This window comes from Lonchura striata, chromosome 2, assembly GCF_050655825.1.
Source record: "Lonchura striata isolate lonStrDom1 chromosome 2, ASM5065582v1, whole genome shotgun sequence".
Taxonomy (NCBI): Eukaryota; Metazoa; Chordata; class Aves; order Passeriformes; family Estrildidae; genus Lonchura; species Lonchura striata.
Genome location: NC_140704.1, coordinates 59584171 through 59607822, shown reverse-complemented (window position 1 = coordinate 59607822; position 23652 = coordinate 59584171). Strand labels below are relative to the sequence as shown.

General features: G+C 39.7%; 2 protein-coding genes across 7 annotated transcripts in view; one reads left to right on the top strand and one right to left on the bottom strand.

Annotated features, from left to right (window-relative positions):
• Positions 1-870: 870 nt before the first annotated feature.
• Positions 871-12696, bottom strand: C2H5orf22 (chromosome 2 C5orf22 homolog). Of its 3 annotated transcripts, none has more exons than XM_085571034.1 (9): positions 12569-12696; positions 9996-10152; positions 8332-8481; positions 5924-6380; positions 5270-5332; positions 4183-4304; positions 3248-3314; positions 2535-2674; positions 871-1349 (listed from the first exon to the last, which is right to left on the bottom strand). In XM_085571034.1, the coding sequence occupies exons 3-9, from the start codon at positions 8454-8456 to the stop codon at positions 1217-1219; spliced, it is 1107 nt and encodes a 368-aa protein (XP_085427160.1). In that variant the 5' UTR covers positions 8457-8481; positions 9996-10152; positions 12569-12696; the 3' UTR covers positions 871-1216. The 3 variants fall into 3 exon arrangements, with proteins under 3 accessions (XP_085427160.1, XP_021408004.2, XP_085427158.1); XM_021552329.4 differs by having other exon boundaries at positions 10007-10152; XM_085571032.1 differs by lacking the exon at positions 5270-5332 and having other exon boundaries at positions 10007-10152.
• A 47-nt stretch (positions 12697-12743) lies between these two features.
• Positions 12744-23652, top strand: part of DROSHA (drosha ribonuclease III) — a 71823-nt gene continuing 60914 nt past the window's right edge. The window contains exons 1-6 of one of the 4 annotated variants that reach the window (XM_077786109.2): positions 12744-12788; positions 14276-14371; positions 15518-16375; positions 19409-19501; positions 20415-20646; positions 21187-21328. In XM_077786109.2, coding sequence (XP_077642235.1) covers positions 15525-16375; positions 19409-19501; positions 20415-20646; positions 21187-21328 — 1318 coding nt within the window. In that variant the 5' untranslated portion in view covers positions 12744-12788; positions 14276-14371; positions 15518-15524. Of the gene's footprint in view, positions 12789-13093; positions 13320-14275; positions 14396-15517; positions 16376-19408; positions 19502-20414; positions 20647-21186; positions 21329-23652 lie in introns of all 4 variants that reach the window. The other 3 variants (XM_021552351.4, XM_077786119.2, XM_021552352.4) reach the window with 3 other exon arrangements.

The window sequence follows — 23652 nt, the reverse complement described above, 5'->3', positions numbered from 1 at the left end:
TGATGTATAGCTGTTTATAATTTACGAAGTATTAAGGATATTGGCTCCAAAGCTCCTTGTGACAGACATGTCACAAAACCATAAATAAAATGGATCCATGGTCATGGAATTTATTCTACTAGAACAAATATTTTAAAGCAATGATGTATTTACAATCTATACTATAGTCATTTGTACCAACAGCGGAAGTAATAAAAAACTTTAGAAGTACACAAAGTCTCTGTAAAGCAAAGAGTAAGGTTAGCAAATGAACTCTGTTATTTCAAAAGAAATTACAAGCGAAATTTATTTGTAATATAAGACAATATTCTAGGTAGCATTTTCTTTCCTGTTTCAGTCTCATTCCAAATAAATCCTGTGGGGTTTTTTCCTCTGTAAGTGCCAGTTTTCTCTATATTGATTTCTAAAATAAGTTGTTCTAAAGCTGTTATTCCCTAAATAGCAACACCAAAATGAGTGAAAACCTGGTACAGAATGTTTTGCTGCTGACTTCAGTCAAGAAAAATCTTTGTTTCTGAAGAAGCTATCAGTTCTTTGCAGGATTTAAAACATAAAAGCATGCACATGCATACATACATTTTATCTTCAAAATAATGTAAAAGTAAAACTACCAAGCCCAATGTCTATATATTAGGGATATTATTTAAGTCCCCCATAAAATACTCTAAGGCAAAATACATAAATTATATTCTGTGTATGGGGTATGAGCTGCTCTAGAGAAATGAGAGGGTCGTCTCAGCACGACAGATAGGAAACATCACTACATAGACCAACAGCTTTAAGGGCATTTTTAAGACCAGCTTTTAAAAGACCTAATACAACTGAGGAGCAAATCTGTTGCCAAACTAAAAAAAAAATATATAACAGAAAACCATTTTAATAAATTTTTTAATTATTTTTTTTTTACAGACACAAAGAAATGGGATAAAACCCCTCAATTTATAGACAAAAGGTCGTTGCTCTTGCACCAATTTTAAGAAACAAGACAGTAAAAATAAGAATTACAGCACTAATCTGAACAAAGCCAAACAGGTAACAGTCTGTTCAGATGCAGCCAATGACGTGGAGAAAACAATGCAACTCAAACCATAGCTGGGTCAGCTTGGCTTCTAGTGCCACCTGCTGAAATAACAGCAGTCTTCCCCTTGCAATCACAGATAATGATCAATTTATATTAATCCTCAGCATTAGACAGCAGCACAAAAAAAAAGAAAGGTCATGAAGAAGATGAAGTGCTTGAGTAATCTAAGTGCACATCCAGTGAGCCATACACTGAATGTAGTAATTCGAGAACCTTCTCTTGAATGATATCAACCTGCTCCGAAGGGCAGTAGTCATCCAAACTTGATCTGTTAAAAAAAAAAAAATAAAGGAAGCATGACAATACAGATATCACAACTATAACCACACTGTGTATTCCTGCAATGCTCTGTGGCTAGACTGAAGCTTCTTTCAAACTGTGGCAAGTTTTGCCTCCCAGTATCCCTTTGAAGCATAGTGCTGTGTTTCTTATCACTACATTTTAAATTTAATAAAAAGTCTGCAGCAGATCAGGAACATGATCTAATCTTTCCTGTTCTATTCTCTTCCTGAATCTGGCACAGAACACGCTGGCTGTCAAAGTTCAAGCAAAGGATCTAATTAAAAGACACATTGAAAATTTAGATTGAAAAATTGAAATCCTACTGGTAAAGCAGGCAGGAAAACTTGAAAAACATCTTCACAATACCTGGCATATAGCATTTTTTACAGTATCTATTAATGAACTTCAAACAAGTATTCGTAAAAAACTGACTTCCTGAATTTTTTATCTGTTAAGGTCTACAGAGATGATTTTGGTTTCTCCACAGCAGTGGATAATAACCCTGTAATTGGCTGAGGGAATAGTTTTCTTTTATTGCAGGAATTAGCCATACTAGTTCTTGTTGCCAAAACCAGTTTCATATCAGCTTCTGCTATTGTTACTGGCGCTTTAAAAGCATAATTAGTATTTCTGACGGATTAAATTACAATAATTTGTCAAGAGGCACACTGTGATCTTCAAATTAGATTTTTTGGGCCAGTTCTTTAGTTCTCCCAGGTTCCTGGCCTCAAATGCTATTCTGTTATTCTAAATAAAACCCTTAAAGTCCTGGAATCCTAATTTTTACACCATAATAAGTTTTACTAGAGCTTTGATGAACATAAACACTTTTCAATCTATGAGATAAAAACTCATTCCAGCAAAAGTTTCACTGAAAAAAAGAAATCCTATCTGTAGTACAATAAACCCTAGAGCAAGAGAGTAAGGAAGGTGGGATTTCAGCCCAAGGTAGCTTTGCTCTAATTAACTCAAGTAACACAAGTAGAGATGTATGAACTCCAGTGACATGTATCAATCCCTCATCACAGCCTTTATATAACCTGTGCTGAAGTACTGTAAGGCTTCCACTTCAACAGAGCTTGAAACAGAACTAGTGCTATACTGACAGGATCACTTAGCTTCATAAGCATAGTCTGGACATTTTAAAGTGAAAGGATCTGCACGGTCTTACCGAGCAATTGTCACCAGTGTGGGCTTGGGCAGATCTGTCAGTAGAACTTTAATGGATTGTATGAAGCCTTCAATCTCATCTTCAGTGCTAACATGGTGAGGAAGCTCCACATAATCACAGGTCAGACCAGCCTGATGGACCTGTGGGTAAATTAAAGACAGATTTAATTTCTGTTGATGAATTATAGATACCGCTTATGCATGTAGAAAGTCTTTAGGATACCATCCCTAGCCCATCATGTAACTTGCACCTCTTCACATAGGGGAGTTTTTCCCCCAGCTTGCTCTTTAAACAAGTAAAATTCTGGAGGTTGTATGGATTATTTTGTTATCTCCAGTACCCTGTACCTCTTCTTATGAATTCAGAGATGCTGCAGTCCTTGAAGATGACATAGGTACCTTATTTTAAGTTCTACAAAGGAGATCAAAAGACTAGTGAAATTTAGCCTCCATTCACAGGATGCAGCCCAAGACATTATAGTACTGGAAGATCACACTAAAGTTGCCTAAATATAGACAGACAAACAGACTACAATATTAGCAGCTTTGAAAGAAAAAGCTGGTTTAAGTAATAAGACATAAAACCTGAGGAAAATTACCAAAATGGCACAAAGTCCTGAATCAAGAAGCAAGTCTGAAAGGAAGTATGACTCTCCCTCCCTGTCAAAGCTATGCATTTGACATCTGTCTACTTTCTTCCTCTTTGTCACCTACCATTTCATAGTCTGGGCTTTCCATCCTGGTTTTCAAACTGTGAACTAGTTGAACAAGTGGCTTCATTCTGGAGTTAAAACAAAACCAAAATTTGTTACAAACAGTTAGAAACATTTATATACCTTAAATGGTTAGGAAAAAAAATGGTGAGGAAAAAAGAGGGAAGTAGAAATTATGGCCTAGGATTTGAAAAGGAAATTTGCTCTTCTGTGTCATCTTGCATTTGCAGAAATGGAAATTATCAGTATTATTGTACTGTTTCACCAGGTCTTTTTTATAAAGTCCCTATATTCATACTTTCCTCTGGCAAGTCCTCCTTGTGAATGAGAAAACCAATCCTCAAATCTTTTACGGTAGATTTGCAGAGAAGCTGTTATAGCTCAAAACTCATATGAACTTTACAGAAAATACTTCCTGTCACTGTTACAGAGGTCATACAGTAACAGCTGCATTTGATGTGGAAAATGAATGATTCTCCTATCAAGGAAAAGCTCAGAATTTCCCTGTCTCTTTTAATCTGAAAACTCTTCATGTGAAAACATCTAGTTTAAAAGCAGAGTGACGCAGTTCAGATGTTTAGTAGAGACTGTTGCTCACAGTTCCATCAACTTCCATTTTTCAAAAGAAAGCAGAACCTTTGGGAGCACCAAAGAACTGCTTCTCCATGTCCTCCTTGGTTTGTTACCTTTTTTGAGAGCTGTGCTACACATTGATGACCAAGGTTTTAGTCACCAAATATGCCTCCATCCATAGACAACAAAACTTGCATGAAGCTGTACAAGACTGCATTTCCAAAGCTTACAGTAGTGCTGAAGACAGCAGACTGCTTTTCCAGTGTGTACTTGCACAGATCCTATCCTTTTCTGTTATCGGAATGCTGGACTAACCAGTCTCAGACTTCTATTTCTAATTTAGGCCTTTTAGAAATCTCCTACCCAGGATATGAAGCCCATTTCTGTAGGGTTTCTTCGTCATCACTGTCACACAAATCTGCAAATGCTGCTTCCAGATCTTCCAGCTGATGAACACGGTTTTCAACACAATCCAGCAAGTCTTCCTTTGAATAAGCATATACAAAAGTATGTTAAGGAAAAAAAGGTAAGAACATCATGACTTATCCTATTATTTAAATTCTGTAATGATTGATCTACTGGAAGTGGGGAAATTGGAAACAAGCAATTTATTCCTTATAACAAATGCCTGCAGAAACTATTATACCTTCAGAATAAATCACCTCACTTTGTTCTGATTTTCCCATTACAAATTTTAAAAAGCCACCTTTTAAATATGTACCTGTTTTTATTCCTGATTTACTAAGAAATAAAAATAAATCTGCCAATATTCAACATATCTTTCTTTATTCACATATATTAAATAGGTTTCATTTATTTGTTATAATTAAATGTGTTGAATCTCTATCTTAGTGTTCAGATGAGATTATGAAAGCCTGTATTTCCATGTTTCAGAAGCACATAAAATGAAAAGTACATTACAGTACTTTTTTGCAGTATGGCATATAATAATGTAATCCCACATCTGAACAAAAAGATAAAATACCAAATACACATTCATCACAGCTCTGACTATCAAGAAAGAGCAATAAGGGAAGGAATGGGAGAGCCAGGAGGAAGGAATAAAAAAAATAAAAAAGAATCAGCCATTAAAAAAAAAAAACAAAAAATAAACAGCCCACCACACCTAAGCCCTGTTAAGCCATAAAAAGAACAAGTTTGTTGGTGACTTACTAGGTTTTCATTCCTTCCATGCCAATTACCATTTTGTTTACAGAAAACAAATTTTCACAACTCATACAAAATATTTATGCAATGCACATGTTTAATCAAAACATTTAATAGATAAAAAAATTTCTAAGATGCTGCTGATTATTTTTGGCTGCATAACTTAATGCGAGACCACTTCATTAAGCACCTTTGATAGGCTCCTTCCTGTTGTCGTAATTCATTTTCACTGAGTAAATAAAAAGAATCATTCCTTCATATGTTCCACAAGGAAGCATCATACCTCTGTTGCATTTTTATGTGGCTTCTTGAAATTGTACAACTCTTGCAAAAGCTCATATTCTGTCTTTGAAAAAGAAAAAAAAGAGGAAGAAAATGACTCTTCAAATGAGAAACCCAATCCTCAAAGCCTTCAAAAAAAGATCTTTCCCTACTCTAATATGGCAATAATGAACATACAGCCTCTCATCAGGACAAGCTACCACTCTTTGCCTTTCAAAAGGCTCAGTAGTGTTGATTATCCAATCTCCTGATACCATCATGGCTTTCTAAGCCCAGATTATAGAGGTAAAAATGATACAGGCTCTCATATCTTGCTGTGGGTATTTGGAAGGTAACCTCTGGAAACCCAAGCATAGCTTTTATGTCCCAAGCAACGAGTAGAAGTTGAATATACCCCTGAGTTTGAATGTACACTCAATATTGATACCAAGTGTAAGAAAATCCTCTGATTTGGTGGTTATAATTCTTTACCACATATTTCCATTTTAAAGAAATATTTCTAAGGGAGTATATCTCTTTAAAGTATTACCATTAATCATTAACCATGGTCAGCTATTCTGCTAATTTAGTTTAGATGAGTTTCTCCATAGACAATAAATACTAAGGCTGGAACTCTTTTGTGAGTGGTACAAGGCTTCTCAATTTCCATACTTACCTGTGTGTACATTTCTTTAAATGGATTTTTAACTGAAAAAAAATCTAAGTCGATGTCCAAAACATATGCATCTCCTTTCTGCAGTACTTGGCAGACATCTTTAGCAATGTCCCTTATTGGGCATTCACTGTTTTTGAAGCTTGAAGCTGAGCCCTCTGCCAAAGATTCTGCCCCATTTAAGGCACCTGAATTTTGTATTTCCTTTTCCTTCACACTCGGGATGTTGTGATTAAAATCACCAGGATCCAGTGAAGAGGCAGAAGTGGCACTTGCTGTGTCATCTGTATTTAGCTTCAGTCTTTTAGCAGATGTTACTTTGCCATTTCCTTCACGGCTGTTTGATGATTGAGTAGGATTGATGAGAATGACGTGCAAATTTAAAGGCTTCTGGTTTTCTAGCTGATCAGCAGGAACATAAAGACCATCACTTAAGAAGTAATTATCTGTGCCTGTAACCCTACAATTGACAATAATTCCCAGTTAATACACACCTTAGCAAAGAGCTTAGGAAAAAGCATTTTATACTTTAGAGATCCAGAGAAGAATGAATAGATGTTTGATGGTTAATGAAAGCAATAAAAATGTGTAGAAAGAAAATATTTCTTTTAATTCTCAAGTTTAAATTATATTAAAGTTTCTTCGACTTCTTTATTGTGGAATATATTAAAATTCACTTAATATTTCTTATGATAACCCTACAAGGTTTTAATGGATAAGGAAAAGTTAATGCATTATGTCCAGTAAGATTAATTTGAAATTGAATTTCATTTTCAAGACAACATCCAGAATTGACAAGATATTATCAATACTACGGCACGTAAGACTGCAAATATATGGATATTTTGCCTTGGTTTTATAATATTCTAGGAAAATTATTACAGTTGGGTTTGAGAAGTGCCCTGAGATGCATATAGATTGGCTTAGTGAAAGTAAAATATTATGAATTCATAAGTAAAATTTAACTTTTTTTACCCCAACAGATTCCCTAAGTGATAAACATGGTAACTAGAGGATAAATAACAATCAATTGAATCCACTTTAAAAAACCCAAAAAACAACTAACCAACCAAAAGCAACACTAAAACTTCTACTTATAGTGCAAATTTAAAGAACAGAATTTTCAACCTGTATTGTAGTACTTTAAGCCTTAAGAATCATAAACTCAAATAACAAATAAGATTAAGAAGTGTGAACTTCTGCTCACTTGTGGTATGGCCTCAGGGTATCACCATCAATCAACCACAAAGACAAATCATTTCCTAAGTAGGAGAAATTTGAAGTTCAGTTCCCCAGCGTCTTGTGGCTGGATTACCCTCAGTTTGTCAAGGGGAGAGGCTGGATTACAGCCCCATCTTGTTGACAAGGCTATCACAGCACATCTTCCCAGAAATTCTGCAGGGTTCACCATGAGCCCATAGTACCTTAGTGTCCACTAATGAAGAGGCTGTATCTATTGCCCATCCATCTTTTGTCATCAAAACTTTTAGGAAATTTGTATTTATGAGGATTCTTTCCCTTTCTTCTTTGATGGTCTTGGTAGGCCTAGAACCTGAAGAAAATGTACCCAAATGTCTTCAAAAGGAAGTCTGAAATGCTGTTTGCATGCCTGCTAAAGCCATCAGTGAAAGAGCTATTCAACCATTGTGCATTATTCCTATATACTGGCTAAATTATTAAATGCAACAGAAAGCACTAGCTTTTTTAAAAAAATCATTTAGGTTCCCTTTAGGCTTCAGATTCAGAATCATAGAGCATTAAATGTTTTATTTAAGGTGGTAAAACAAAGCACTTCTCTGCTGTCTTCTGTTAAACTTGCTTCAAAATATTTATTTTGCTATGCTCACAAGAGCCATGATTTGCAAATATCCCCTAAAGCTGCACAAAATCACAACACTGTTAATATGGTGAATACAAAATTATTATGGACTGCATCCTGCAGAATGGTGAGGGGCTCTAATTTGAACTTGAATCACAGAATAATTAAGATTCAAAGAGACAACTGGAAGTCTCTAGTCAATCATCTGATCAATGCAGAACTGACTTCAAAGCTAGATGAGGCTGCTCAGGTGAATTGTCCTTTATCAAACGATGGAGAATTCACTACCTGAGTGCCTGTTTCAGTACTTACCTAAATTAACTTCAAAAAACAACAACAACAGCAACAATAAAAACTCCAAACAAACAAAAAAACCCACCCCACACTAGAAAAACAGTCATGGCTGATACCAATTAACAATTTTACTAGTTAGAACAAAGATTAAATTGATACAAGTATAACTGCATTAGGTTCTAAGGAAATTATAAACATAAATTAAATGTTCATCTTTATCCAAGAAAACAAAACAATTCCAATGAAAATCCATAGAGATGGCTTTTATATTACTAATATATGTCAGCAGACAATTCACCTGATCGTTGTTGTTGATAAATCTTTCCCAATTAGAAAACTGTGTTTCCCTTCCGAGATCTGCTGAGCCCAGTGTGGGTGAAGCCACACGACTTGAGAAATATGGCCAGCATAAACAGCAGGCATAATCCAGTTTTCAATACTTAATTCACTGTAATCAGTAGAGAAAGACACAAGATAAATATAAATGGTCAAGAACACCACAAACATCTTCCACAACTTGAAGGCCCCCATGCAAATAATCTAAAAGTAGTACTCCATGTAAGGGTAAAGAAAGAAAGAGAGGGAAATCTTTATTCCTAAGACAAACCAATAAGGTCTGTAGTAGATGTAGAGTGGAATTGGCTTCACTCTTAGCATGGCACTTTGATTATAAACTCCTTAGGGGTGGACTTGGCAGTGTTAGGTTAATGGTTGGACTCAATAACCTTAGAGGCCTTTTCAACATCAGTGACTCTGTGATTCTATGCCCTTTATCTCTTGATACATCAGACAGAGGAGAGTGCAAGGAACATCATCAACATTGTTGCAAATAACTTCAAACTGACCTCATGAGAGTGTTTTATTGTAAACTTCTCCAAGTGTATTTTAAATGTCATCCCAGTAATTAGAGTGAGTCAATCCACATCCACAGGATTAGCATCTTTCCTCATAATCAAGACCCTATTTATTTTAGGTGTATGATGCCAACTGTATCCTGGCCTGCAGCAAAAGAAGTGTGATGAGCAGGTCACAGGAGGGAATTCTGCCCCCCTGCTCCGCTCTTGTGAAACCACACACCTGGAGTGCTGCATCCAGCCCTGGGCTCCCCACATAACAATTACATGGACCTGTTCAAGCAGGTCCAGAGAAGGCCACAAAGATGATCATAGGGCTGGAATACCTTTCCTATGAGGACAGGTTGAGAGAGTTGGGGTTGTTCTCTGCACAGAACCTTATAGTACCTTCCAATACCTTAAAAGGGACTACAAGAAAGCTGGAGAGGGACTTCTTAAAAGGGTATGCAGTGATAGGACAAGGGCTTAAACTGAGTGGGTGTTTAGATTAGATATTAGGAAGAAATTCTTCATGGTGAGTGTGGTGAGATACACCACGTGGGCTGTCCAAGCAGTTGTAGGTGACCCATAGTCAGAAGTGTTCAAGGTCAAGTGGGATGGAGACTTGAGCAACCTGGTCTAGTGGCAAGTGCCCCTGCCCATGGAAGGGGAGTTGGAACTAGATGATCTTTAAAGTTCCTTCCAACCCAAAGCATTCAATGATTTTGTGATAGAGTCCACAAAACCTTTTAGTCACTCAATAAAGAGAACAAAATATTGACTATGGCTAAGGTGATTCAAGTACACCAAATGCATCAGCTTGTAATTACAGCTTTTCAGACAAAGCATCCAGAGTGCTTTCCTGTTACCCAGAAGAAACATTTGGCTTAATACCATCATACACTATTGAGTCAATACACAAAGCAACGTCATGCATCTTAAATTGCTTGATACGCAATGTAACTTTTGCCATTAAAAAATAAAGTTTCAGCAAAAGTGAAAAGACAGAAGATGCAACTTGAATGTGACTTATATCACTTTTGTTCATCCCTCCTAAGCAGTCATAGCAATAATCACTGTGAATCAAAGGCAGCAAGAATTAGACTTAAAGTCTACTCTGATGCAGTACCCAGGACTTGCCTAAAAAGAGCTTCTTTGTCAAATACTGTGTCTGCAGGCATATTCACAGGAATGAGAAGGTCTGGATGGGAATCAAGATGAACAAAACTGATGTTACTGGCAGGAAGATGCTTTGAACCAATGGCACGATAGATGAAAGGCAGCACCTAAAGCAACATGAATAAAAACATTTTAATGATAGTCAGTGAGCTGAAAAATGCAACAGCTTTAGCAGCAAAACCACCAGTACCACTTTTATTCCTTTAGAATTTTATTAGAGGGAGGATGAGACAGAAAACAATACAGAGGGAAAATAACTCCAGTGGCAAGACAACTCGTGAACAGTAATCATTATAAGCCCAAGTGCTCCAGATGAGAAACTGCTGAAAAGTCACAGCCTTACACCCTTTTTCCTTCTTTATAGGAAGTCTTGTCTGCAGTAGCTCTTCTCACTAGCCATTCAACTCTATTCCTAGATGTTTGAGGGGTTTTTTTTCCATTTACACCGAAGACTCAGGAATGCCTTTCCTCTTCTGCAGATCATTGGCCTTGTACTTCTTTTCCCATGCTATAAAGCTTTCTCACCATGCACTGGTGCTATGGAGATAAAAACAGTTTGCTCCTTATGTTTTATAAGTTAAATGATATAGACTGAAAACTGACGCCACCATGATTTAAACTTCAGCTGATCATTAAACCTATTCCTCTTGGAGAATTAATTCCTAATCCTTCCATTACTGCTTGCAATAGAGACTATCTTTCTTACCTGTCCAACTTTATTCTCTGCTGAAGTTCTTCACTCAGATAGGTGAAAAACAGGAGATGAAGCAACTCACCAATTTACAGGAATAGCAAACCACTGAACTGCAATAATATGGGGTGGTAAAAATGAGAAAACTGATGGCTGTTTTCTCTTGGAGCTCACAGAGGCTCTTCCACAGTTAGAGAGAATCAACTGCCTTGGCTATCAGAGCAAATCCAACAAGGATTGTGAATGACAGCACTATTATACAGGGAATGTGAAGACTGTAAGAAGCAACAAAAAATATATGTGACCTCTGCATTACAAAAGCAACTGAGCTACTTTTTTGGCATAAAACTGATTAAGATGATAAACCCTGCATACTGCATAGGCATAACCGTAAAACATATGTATATTATTGCAACAATAGATAAAACAAGATTAAAACCAACATGGGTTTCCTGTTGCATGGCTTTTACTTTTTTGTAACAAAGAAGCAAGTTGGCCTACTAAATAACATACAGTATTTTCAATTAAAATTGAAGCTTCACCTCAGGTAAGTGCAACTACTGGTTGCAAGAGACAGGAAAGACTAACCTCTCTAACCTTGCAAATTCTCCTGATTTGGACTAAGAACAAAATTTCCTTCATGACAGCTGTTATTATTAATCAGTGCATGATGCAGCTACTGACAACTTGCTCTGGAGGAACATCACTATCAGCAAGGCTGATATCAAAACTTCTGTGAAGTTCTTCCACTTCGGGACAAAAAGCCATTATGTTTTATGCAAGATAGACCAATTAATCCACACTCCTGTGCTGAAAATGTTTTAAATTAAATATATAGTATTAATATAACTTTAAGCTGACTAAAACCAGAAATATAGAGACTAAAGTAAAGAAGGATCATTAAGAGGTATTATCTCAGAATTCCTACCACACTGACACTCTAAGTCCTTGGCTACTTAGAGCTGTAAAAATCAGCTGTCACAGCATCCTGTATTCAGCGAGTCTTTACAAAAATGAACGGTATTAAACTACTAACAAATTTGTAACATTATTGTCTTTAAAACACTTTACTACACTAACATTTTCTCTTTGCAAATAACCAAGTAAAGAATCTGTTATTTTAGGATTAAAACCTCAGTTTATGCTATTATAAAAAACCCCATGAGAAACCAGAAACAGCAATTCTAAAGCAATTCCTTCTTCACTCCCTTTTTCAATGACTCCACAAAAAAAAAGGCAAAGCTCCAGATTTTTAACATTCCTCATCAAGTGGGAGTCAATCTACTAGATGGGATAGGATTATATTTACTTATACTCTGCTGACATGTCATACACTGGGTAGGGTTGAGTTTCCAAGCACCCCACTAATAGCCAGCAAATTAAAACAGCAGTGTAATGTAGGTATTATCTCCTTTAAACCACAGCAATTGGTGTGGTTCAATTACAAAAGAAGAAAAAGCAGTCAGCAATAATTGCTTTTAAAAATGCCAAAATGCGATCATGGCAATAAGTCAATCGGGAAGGAAAATCGGGCCACCTGGGCGCTGAAGTTCATTGATGTTTCAGGGCGGAAGGGAAGGCGGCTTTGGGGTTTGTGTGCGGCTGCGGAGGGGAGGGCCGCTCCCCGGGAAGCGCCCGGAGAAGCCGCACACGTACGGGAAAGCGTCTCCCGGGAGGCCGCCGGTGACCGCACCGGGCACCTCTCTTCGCTTCCTCCTGCCCCTCTGAGCATCCGCGCCGCGGAGAAACACCAGCACACACGCAGGCAGGAACAAAGGAAACCCTCCCCATGGCAGTCCCCATCCCCCGGCAGCCCAGCGCGGGGCACTCACGTCCTGGTGGTCCTCCACCACCCAGACGGGCAGGGCCGGGTACCGCCGCCGGGAGGCCCCGCGGGGCCGGGCGGCATCGCCGAGCCGCGGCTCCGCTCCGCTCATGCCGCCGCTCCCCTCGGGCGGGCGGCGCTTCCGCCCGCAGCGCCTCCCATCGCTTTCCTGTTCCGGAGCCGGGCGCTGCGGGCGGCGCTGGGCTCGGCGGCGGCGAGGGCGCCAGGTGGGCTCGGCGTGCCGGGCGGGCTCGGCGTGCCGGGCTGCCCGCGGGGCGGCGGCGGGGCCGCCTCGGGGCGCTCCGCGCTGCTCGTGGAGCTCCGCAGGGGTCGCGGGGTCGGGAGCGCGGCGGCTCCGCGGGGCTGGCGGGGCCGGGCTGGCGCGGGCAGCGGGGCCCGGCAGGGGCGGCTCGGCGGCTCCGTGCCCCCGGGCCGGCGGGAGGCGCCGGTGGGGCGAGGCCGGTGGTACTGGATGGGTCAGGTCGGAAGGGACCACAGTGGGTTGCCTGGTCCAGTCTTCCTGCTCCTGCAGGGTCATCCCAGAGCACATGGCACAGGATTGCGTCCGGACAGTTCCTGGGTATCTCCAGTGAGGGACACGCCGCAGCCTCTCTGGAATCCGTTCCCGCACAGTTAAAGAAGTTCTTCCTCATGTTCCGGTGGAACTTCCTGTGCATCGGCTTCTGTCCGTTCACTCTCGTGCCTGTTGCACGGCACTAGAAGAGCCTGAATCCAGCCTTTTTGATACCCTCTCTTAGGTACTTACAGGCATTGATGATGTCCCCTCTCAGTGCTCTCTTCTCGATGTGTCAGTGCCCTGTTGCTCTCAGCAGTGCATCTGCAGGGAGAGATGAGTTTATTCAGTGTTTTTTAGGGGACCAGTGCTGCTTTAGAATGCAATGGCTCCTATTGGTGCAATAAAATTCCTCTTTAGGTGACAGGGGAAGGGGAGTTTGCTCTTTTTTGTGTTTTTGAAGTTTAATGTGACTTGCGTTTGCAGCAGAGGGAGCTTTAAAATAGTTTGGGCATGTAAAATAGTTCCGTGTCTTTTTGAATCTTTTTTTCCAATTGTGATTCTGGGCTTGCTGAAGGACTAAAATTAAAGTAATAGATCAAGAGCAGTTCTCTGGCATTGGGAAGGTCTGTGAGCTGATAAACAAGACTGTTTTTTTGAATGCTGTGACATGTTAGAAAGAAACGCACCTAAAGATAAGGCACTGTGGTACAGCCTGTTTAAATAACATGTGTATGGGAGCATTAGCAAAGTCTAAAACAGTCTTCTGTTACAAGCCTGAGTTGTGTAAGAGCACAGCAGGAGAACCAAAGCAAAGTTAATTCAGCATCTGATGGATTATAGTCAGTAATATCAAAAGGGTATGCTATTGCCAGACAAAATGGATGTTGACTTTTTTTTTTCTCCCCTGGTTGTGACTTTTTTTTTTTTTTTTTTTTTGAGAGCCCTTAGAATATTAGAGGGTACTGAGCAGGTGCAGGCTGACTGGAAGGAACACGTGGCTTTATACCATCATGGCTGCTATCTCCTCATAGTGTGGGAATCACACTCACATTGGCACTTGATTGTTCTGGAGAGGGAATACTACCACCAATTCCAGTGGCTTCCACTAAGCACTGCATGTGTAAGGAGGGTCCTCTTGATTCCTCATCTTTGCTATCCGTCCTTTGCCCCTGTGTTTCGTTTCCTTTCTCCCTCCAGTTCACCAGAAGCTGTCTGCTTTCTCTCAGCAAGTGCTGCAACTTTTACTACAGTGTCACCGGAATGTGGCTGAGAGCAGTGCTCTGAGCAGTCCAGGTTGGCCATGTTGCACTATAGCAGGTGGGAGAATATTCTGTGCATGTGTATTCTTCAGCATCAGCAAAGCCTCAGAGAAAGGGAGGCTTTGTTTCTTTTTTCTGGTGATCTTTCCAATTGTGTGTGTCTCCCCTTTCTTTCTCACTTCCCCTTACAGAAAACAGGATTTGACTTCTGGAGGTGCTTAGATCATTTTTTTCACCTCTCCTTCCGTTCCAGCCATAAATTTTCTTAAGTGTTTTTTCTCCTTTTTTCAGGTTTTGAAACTTACCATTGCAATTAAAAAATCAATTTAAACTTTAATGAAGCACAGTGCTTTCATTTATAAATGTTAATGCCTTAAATACATGCCTTGTTTTGAGCAACACTTAAACCTACTTTAAGCAGTGATGGTTTCTCAAGGGTAACAGGGTCAAGAAGGCAGTTGAGGGATTTATTTGGAATCATTTATTTCAGTGAAAATTAAGGAATAGCACAGTCTGCATGATTTTTTTTTTCATAACCTGCAAGATGTGTAACCTGTTTTTCCACAAAAATATACGTACCTCACTTAAAAGAGTTTGAAGGGTCTGTTGAATTCAGTCTTTAGTACACTGGGGACTCAATAGCAAGCTAGTATTTAATTTAAAGTTGACATGATTTGTTTGGCCAGGAGGCATCCAAAGATTTGTTAGTCAAGTCATTCTGCCCAAAATTTAGAATTGTGTTCTAGAGAGAACTTCTTACACAACTTTGGATAACCACTGCAGTTATAATAATGAGTGATTTCTTTGGTGTGGGGTATCCAAAGGTTTTATATCAAAGTGTCAAAGTCCTAGTGGAGGTGCTTGTATCCTTGACCTGCCATCATTACAATAATTTGTTGAAATTACATTGCCCTAACTCGTAAAGCATGATCCAGCTTGCGTTCTGGCTTGAAGACAGTAAGTGCTTTCATGGATTAGAGGCTTGAAGGAATCTAAAGGGGCATAAATGGCCTGCACTAAATGTCTGAGGAGCACAAAGCTCCCAGTGAAAGTGGATATCATTTATTGCTTCTGTTAAAGGAAACTGCAGTGTCAGCACTTCAGGAGTAGCTCCTGCAGATGCATTGAAGACATCTTACAAAAACTGTGTGACACTGCATTTTTATTTTCCTCAATAAAGGTGAGCCATGTCTTTCCATTCTGGGCGAGGATGTCCCCGTGGCCAGGGGGGACCAGGAGCAAGGACTTCAACACAGACCTACCGCCCTCAGAACCTCCGGCAGCTCCACCCACAGCAGCCCTCCGTGCAGTACCAGTATGAGCAGCAAACTGCCCCTCCAACAACCTACTCCAACCCTCCAGCCACCGGTTACATGCCTCCCAGGCCAGACTTTGTGCCCTATCCTCCTCCAGTGCCCCCTTCCACACAAAATCCCATCAGCCAGTGTCCCATGAGGCCACCATTTCCAAACCACCAGATGAGGCAGAGCTTCCCAGTGCCTCCATGTTTCCCACCCACTCCTCCACCAGTGCCAAACCCTAGCAACACTCCCGTGCCAGGAGCACCTGCTGGACAAAGCACCTTTCCTTACATGATGCCTCCCCCCACGGTACCACACCCTCCCCCGCCGCCAGTCATGCCGCAGCAAGTCAGCTACCAGCCCGTGTACTCGGCAGGCTACTCGCAGCAGTCGTTCCCGCCGCCCAGCTTCAGCAGCTACCAGCACAGCTCCGGCTCCTTCCCGAGCAGCGCTGCCGGCAGCAGCGCCAGCAGCAGCCACTTCAGGCACACGGGGCAGTACCAGGGAGAGAAGTCCCAAAGCGACCGGCGCTCCCCTGACAGGAGCAAGCACTACGATGAGCACCGGCACCGCGAGCACGGGCACATTCACGGCGACAGGCATCGCTCCGCCAACCACGGGGATCGTCGGGATCGGGGCCGCAGTCCGGATAGGAGGAGGCAGGAAAGCAGTCGGCACCGGACGGATTATGAGAGAGGAAGGATATCGCCTCATCACAGAAGTTATGAGCGAAACAGGTAACAGTTACCTGCCTGCAGGGGGATAGATGTCATCATGGCCCATAATGTGTGTTTGCATCAATGTTCTTCCCTTACCCTTGTTTGTCCCTCTAGCTTGGGAAGTAGCCAGTAATCAGGTCTCATGGAAAAAAATACTGTTTAGACACCTTTCAGGTGCACTGCTTTGCCTCACAGTTGTGAGCTGGCAGACTTGTTGCTCTTGTCCATGGAAATAGTTTTTCAAACAACAGTTTCTTTGCATCCCACTGAGTGGATTGTTGAGTAGTGCTCAACATATTTACCTTAGAAATGAATGCACACGTGGCAGGAAAATAGAGTTGTCACTGTAAGACTATAGAAAGTTGAGTCTTACAATTAAGCCCTAGCACTTCAAATTTCAAGATTTGGGTGCCGGGTGTTGCTTTCTTTCAGTAAACCTTGGATTTACAGGGAATACTGACTTGGTGAAGTTTATAGTCTGATAGGGGCCCATAGCTAATATATCGGTTTCTTTGCCCCACGTTGGGCTCCTCTCTCGGGGTTCCCCTGTCAGGGGGAAAACCCTTCTGGAGCTGTTCTGTGTCAGGAAAAGGAGATGCACAGGACTTTTTTGATCTTCAGCTTCTTGTTTATTGTTACCTTATCAAAAGTTTTGCACGCCATCTATACCAGACTCTGCACGCTGGAAAAGCACCGCAAAAATGGCCAACAATCTCTTGTTACAAGGTTTTTTAAGACTAAACTGTCCAATTAAGAAATGACACTTAGATTATTTTACCTTTTAACCAATAACTGATCCTTTGAAGCCCGCAATGAGGACTCCTGCCCGATTATGAGATATCATCCAAACCCATGAAGAAGAAGGCGAAGAAGAACAAACTGCCTCCACCCTAAAACCTCCATCTTGTTCCAATTTACAACATAGTAAAAGTCCCAAAACCTAAATTTCTCACCCAAGTGAGGTGCCATACTAATCTCTATAATCTGTTTCACACTTTCTGGTTTCTAGTCTGTCTTGAAGTCTTGGAAGCTTTCTCCATGAATGAGGGTCAAAGTCAGTGCTTCTCTGTGAGTCAGGTCCCCTCAGAGCAGACAGAGAAATATTTCCTGTGCCCTGGGTTCCCACACTAACTTGCAGTAAGGTGTTTTTGCGAAGAGCTTTTGTTCAGGGTGAAGACCTCAGCAAGCCAACCTCAAGAGAGGCCCGAGGTGAAAATGAAGGTGGGTCAGTTGTAGGCTTCACTGATGTCATTCAGATGTCATTCAGTGTGTGTATTACTTTTGGGATTTATCATAAAATGTCTGTCCCTCTCATGGACACAAATAGCTTGGAAATTATGGGCTGACCTGATGTAATTTGCTGTGGCGTGTTTTAGAGCAAACCATCATCAGTTAAATCTTTCTCATGTCTTAGATTTGTTCTGTTTGTAGCTCTTTATGTGAGCCAATGTGTCTAATGAGCTTTGCCAAAATATTCAAAGAGCTACTGGAAAGTTAAGTATTTATCAGAGTTCCTGGATCACATGCTCTTAATTTTAAAAGCTCAGAATTTTTTCATACCACATGTGGAACGTGAATTTACACATAAAGCCTGTGCAAATGAAGCCTCTTTGATTTAGATATGCAGAGACTTAATTACAGAATCTTAATTGATTTTGAATCTGCAACCCAAACCTCACACGCAGTAGGTTTACTTTTATTTTCAAAAAAGAGTTTTCCTAAAACTGAATGCAAATGGCATTAAGGCACTGGCCTTTTCTGTTTAACATGCTTGTGGAGTTTTCTCCTTTTTTCTGCATAATTTCAAGCTTCAGTTTTAAGTTTTGAAAATACATGTTTTCAGTAGGTTCTTTCTCAAACACTTTGGATTGCTGCTTTAGGCCAACAGCTTCCAGATCTACTTGATAATGTATCTACTTATTTTGATTCAGAACTGTTTGACAGACTTGGGGTTGATTTTTTTTTTTGTGCAGCATCTGTCTCCCAGGCATATCAGATATCATGAAGTATGCTCTCTCTGAAGACTGAAATCCATTAACAAGGCACCAACAAACAAGGATAAATTGGACTGGAAAAAAACAATAGATAATTTATGCAAACATTTTGCTTTGTAAATTTGCATTATTTGGTATTATGAGCACAGAAACAAATATATATATATATGTATGTTCATAAATAATTTTCACTCATTCTGTTAACCCACCAAGCCACTTGCGATAGCTGTTTATAATTTCTAGTGTATCAGCAGACTAGAAGTTAGAACAGATGCACAATGACTTGCCAGCTGTTAGCAGAGTATGAAAGCTGCCTGTGTGATCTTTCCTGCCTAATAAATACAGTAATTTCATAGAATCATTTAGGTTGGAAAATATCCTTAAGATCATCAAGTCCAACCTGTAACCTAATGCTGCTAACTCTTCCACTTAATGGTGTCCCTAAGTGCCACGTCTACATCTCTTTAAAGTGCCTTCAGGGATGATGATACCACCACTTTCCTGGGCAGCCTATTCCATTAGTTGATAACCCTTTGGGTGGAGAAATTTTTCCTGCTATCCAAATAAAATCTCCCCTAGATGCAACTTGAGGCTGTTTCCTTTCATTCTGTTGCTTGTTACCTGGCAGAAGAGGCTGACCCCCATCTGGCTACACACCCCTTTCAGGCAGTTGTGGAGAGCAACAAGGTCTCCCCTGAGCCTTCTTTTCTCCAGAGGATACAACCCCAGCTCCCTCATCTGCTTTGCCATTCGTGAGAGCAGAAGAGGAAAACTGATAATAAATCCTGTGGGGAGTTCGTAGATGTTACCTCTGCATGGTGTGAACTACCCCTAGTGTTGAGATAGATGGCTTTGTGACAAAGGTGGAGGACATGGACACTTGACTGCCTTTTGCAAGTTTCTTGAAGGTCAGTGTTAAGAGCATCTGGGTTTTTAGCAGTCAGCTTATGGGTGTCATTTTGCACAACATGACTTAGGCTGCTTTTGTGTTCCTTTCAGGTGTAGAATGTATGATATACCAGATTTCTCATTTAACTTATTTTTTGAACTTTTCAAGGGAGCGGGAGAGGGAGAGGCATCGGCACCGTGACAGCAGAAGATCACCATCACCAGACAGATCCTACAAAAAGGATTACAAGAGAGCAGGAAGGTGAGGAAGGCTGCATATGATCTCATGAGCATTTGAGGCTCTGTTTATCCATTCATGTGAAGTTTTGTATATGCATGTGAAGTCAAAAAAAAAATTAGTGTCTTAAATTTATAATCATTTACTGATACATGCAAATATCTCAAGACCTTGTAGAGTTAGAAACAAGAAGAATCTCTGGAGAGAGAATTTCTGTGTCCTAAAGACTTTCTCTTAAGTCTTCTAGTCTGTAAAGTGCCAAAATTATTTAAAGTTTCTCTATCATTAGATTATCTTTTAGAAACTTTTCTTATGTTGCTGTTCCTTTCTGAATGCTGGATAGTTGCAAATATTGCAACATTATTGGTTTTGTAGGCAGAAGAGATTAAAAAAAAAGTAAGTAATTTCCTTACTCCTCTTTCAAAAGCATTACTGTTGTGATGCACCTTGTATTGTTCAAAGGTGTGTTAGAGTAACAGAAGTGTTGGTTCTGTATAGTCTTTTTAATAAAACTTAAGTTCTTTTGTCATACCAATAGTTTGTGGGCTGTGCTCTGAAACTTCTTATTGTAACTTGTAGTTTTGACTGATGTGACTTAGTTTTTACCAATGAGCTCCTAACTTAAAAAAATCTGCCTAGAATGCAAGTAAAAATTTTTATTTAAACTCGCATGTAATTTTTATTTTAGTTATTGAATATTACTTAAAATAAAAAGCACATCTAATTTTAAGTCATTTTTATAGTAGTTCAAAGCTACATATTGCTCTTGTACTCTTTATGGTGCAAGAATAAAAAACTTTAAAAGCTAGAAAGGCAACTATTTAAAAACTAGAAAGGCTGCAATTTTTATGATAGAATGATTTACTGATCTGAAGCAAACTGTTTTTCATTTTAAAATAATAAACAGAATTGCTTTTGTTTGCTTTCTCCCACTAAGCCGGTCTCCAAGCAGAGAGAGAAAGAGAACACGGTGGGAGGAGGACAGAGAAAGGTGGTCTGAAAACCAGAGCTCCAGTAAAGAGAAAAATTATACTGCTGTCAAAGACAAAGAATCAGAAGAGAATGCATCTGAAAAAAATGAAGAGGAAGATGAGGAATTGCTTAAGCCAGTCTGGGTTCGCTGTACCCATTCTGAAAGCTATTATTCCAATGACCCTATGGATCAAGTGGTATGTCAGTGAGAACTCCTAAATGACTGCAGACAGTCCTTTATAATATGAACCCTTCAGCAGGATCATAATTTTGTGTCATTTAATTCTTCTCTCATCCAATCATCTCAGTCTTTTAACCCTCATAGGGGCTTCATTTATTCTTATTCTCTGTTTTCATCAGTTCCTTCTGTCTGTTAGCATTCAGATAAGTGGTACATGGAAAAGGCGTACAGTTTTTTGTCTCCAGGAGGAAAAGATCTATTTTTTCCCTGTTATACACTGTGTTTAACCTGTGAGCAGAGATGCCTTAAGCACCGTATATTCCTGCTAACTTGGAGAAGTGCTATACCAGCAAATGAAACAATTTTTCTTCTAGTTCACCTGGTGAAGAAATGTAGTAATATTCTAAAGCTTTATTAGGTATTCCCATGTTTCACTGAAAGATGTCTTTCCCACCTTTTTGTTTTTTTTTCATGAAATGCTAGTAGATGTTGACTTCTTGTGCTATTTTAAGACTGTCCTTTTTTTGTTCTGTTATTTTATTTTTTTTATTAACAGGGGGACTCTACTGTGGTAGGAACAAGCAAGCTCCGGGATCTCTATGAAAAGTTTGATGAGGAGTTAGGAAAGCGACAGGCAAAGGCCAAAGCAGCCAGGCCACCATGGGAGCCACCAAAAACCAAGCTGGATGAAGATTTAGGTAGGCTGAAATGATGACAAAGCTCTGAAATTAAATAATCTGTCGTTAACCTCTTTTGGCAGTTGTTTGTATTTAATAATGTTGTTTTTTGGCAGTTGTTCGTATTTAATAATGTTGGTAAGTCTTTTTTTAAATCCCTCATTTGTATTTCATATCCATGGGAGTTTTACTGTAGCTTTTGATGGAAGTAGGGCTAAATTCTTCACCCTGAAAGCCTAGGGGGGAATAGAGAACATCAAGCACTACCGAATATTAGTTTCTTCCATGGGATAAAACACCCTGAGCATGATCAGATAGTCCAGAGAATGGCACATGAGAGGCTTTGAGGAGCTCCTGGTCTTATATTTCTAAAGAGCAAGCAAGAGTAGTGGTGATAGACTCAGTGCTGTAAAAAGAAACATCTGAGCTTTTCTTCGGTATTGTATTTTTCTTGTGCAGCTCTGCTTAGTATGATTAGACATCTGCAAAAGTATTAGTTTTCATAACATACATTATCTGCATTATCTTGTTCCACCCATGTGGATCTTCTGACACTGAAATATATCCAGCAGCATCAAGTATTGGGGGAATACTGGTTGAATTAACAGGGCAGAGGTTTTTATAGCAATTTGTCTACTCAGAAGTCAGTGAAGGTTGTTTTTCTTGGCTTCTTTTGTGAAAACTATTGTTCTTTTCATACTTCCAGCATTTCAGTGTTTCATAGTGTGTTTTTTAGTCAGTTGCTTTAGTTCAAGAAATTTGTAGCCATATCACAGTAATTTAGACACTTGCTTTTTAGATACTAAGCAATAGATACTTGCTTTTAAACTTTTGCTTCATGTTGGCCAGGTAAGCTGCTTCAAACTCTCAGGTCTTATCTTAGTAACTCATTAAAAAGTCGCATATCAAAAATTCCAAAGCTGAAATACAGGCATAATTACATGGTTACACGGTGATGGTATAAAAGGATGCAATGAAGAGGAAAGAAAAAAACTAAATACTGATGAAATAAAATGTGAACTCACTTTTGTAAAGGAGTTCTTCACATTTTTTTCGACAGTGAATTTGCATGTATTTGAATTCCTTCAAGAATCTCTAGCAAAGTTAAGTGTAGGGTTTTTAAGGTGGTATTTTTTCATGTGGATAAATCAAGGACATGACTGCTACACTCAGCATACCTGTCTAAAGCCCTCATTCCTTAGATCTCTGAGGAAGAAAGCCTGCTGCTCCAGGCTAAAATATGATAGGGCCAAGGGCATTTTCTTTTTCCACTCTTTCTGGAGAACCCTAAGGCTCTATGTCTTCACTGTTCCCCTGGGCTGACTCGGTGTCCGTGCCAGCTTCTCCTACAGCTGTGTAGTGGCTAGTGGTTTGTCTTATTTTGTGCTTCAGTAAAGGCTGTCTCTGTTCTGGCTTGTGTTAGCAGCAATTGTGTGTTGCCGTGGGGTAGCAGTGCACTCCTGGAGCTCTTTTAGGTCATGAAAGGCTGATGATGGAAGAAATTCTTTACTGTGAGGGTGGTGAGGCACTGGAACAGGCTGCCCAGAGAAGTTATGGATGTACTATCCCTAGCAATGTTCAAAGTCAGGCTGGATGGGACACTGAGCAGCCTGGTCTAGTGGAAGGTATCCCTCTCCATGGCAAAGGGATTGGAATTAGATAACCTTTAAGGCTCCTCCCAACCCAAACCATTCTGTGATTCTATGATTTCAATACATTACATCGAAAAGTTCTGTGTTAGTCTTTTGAAACTCCAGCTTACTCTTACAGGTTCCATGCATATTTTGCACCTGAAAATAGACTTCAGTATTAATCAGATGTATATCCGAGAACTTTTGAAACTTAAGTTATTTTTAGGAATATACATTTCCACACTTTGTGAGGAAACTCTTATTTCAGCTGAGCACAGATGACCTGTGTAAACTATGTGTTCCAATGATGTATTTTAATAACACCTTATGCCAAATTATGATGTGTGTAAAAATACATCTTGATTAAAAAAAAAAAGGAAACATTTTCCTAGTGATGTTCTCTCATTTTCTCTCCTTTTTCTTTCAACTAAGGAGAGTCTTATATTCAGTAAAAAAATGTACTGTGAAACCATAGTTTCACAGTATTTGAATATATTTGCTCTTATGTCTAAACTTTAAAAATGGAAGAAACATTGCTTTTTATTCCAAGAATAAAATAAGCTTTACTTGCATACTGGTAAGTGTCTTGGCTAGGAAGGCATTTATTTAAATTGGAGCTGAGGATATCTGTGGAAATGAGTGACTAGAATACATGCATAATAAAGGGAGTCACTCCACAGTACCATAGGAGATTAGAGATATTGAGACCAAGGT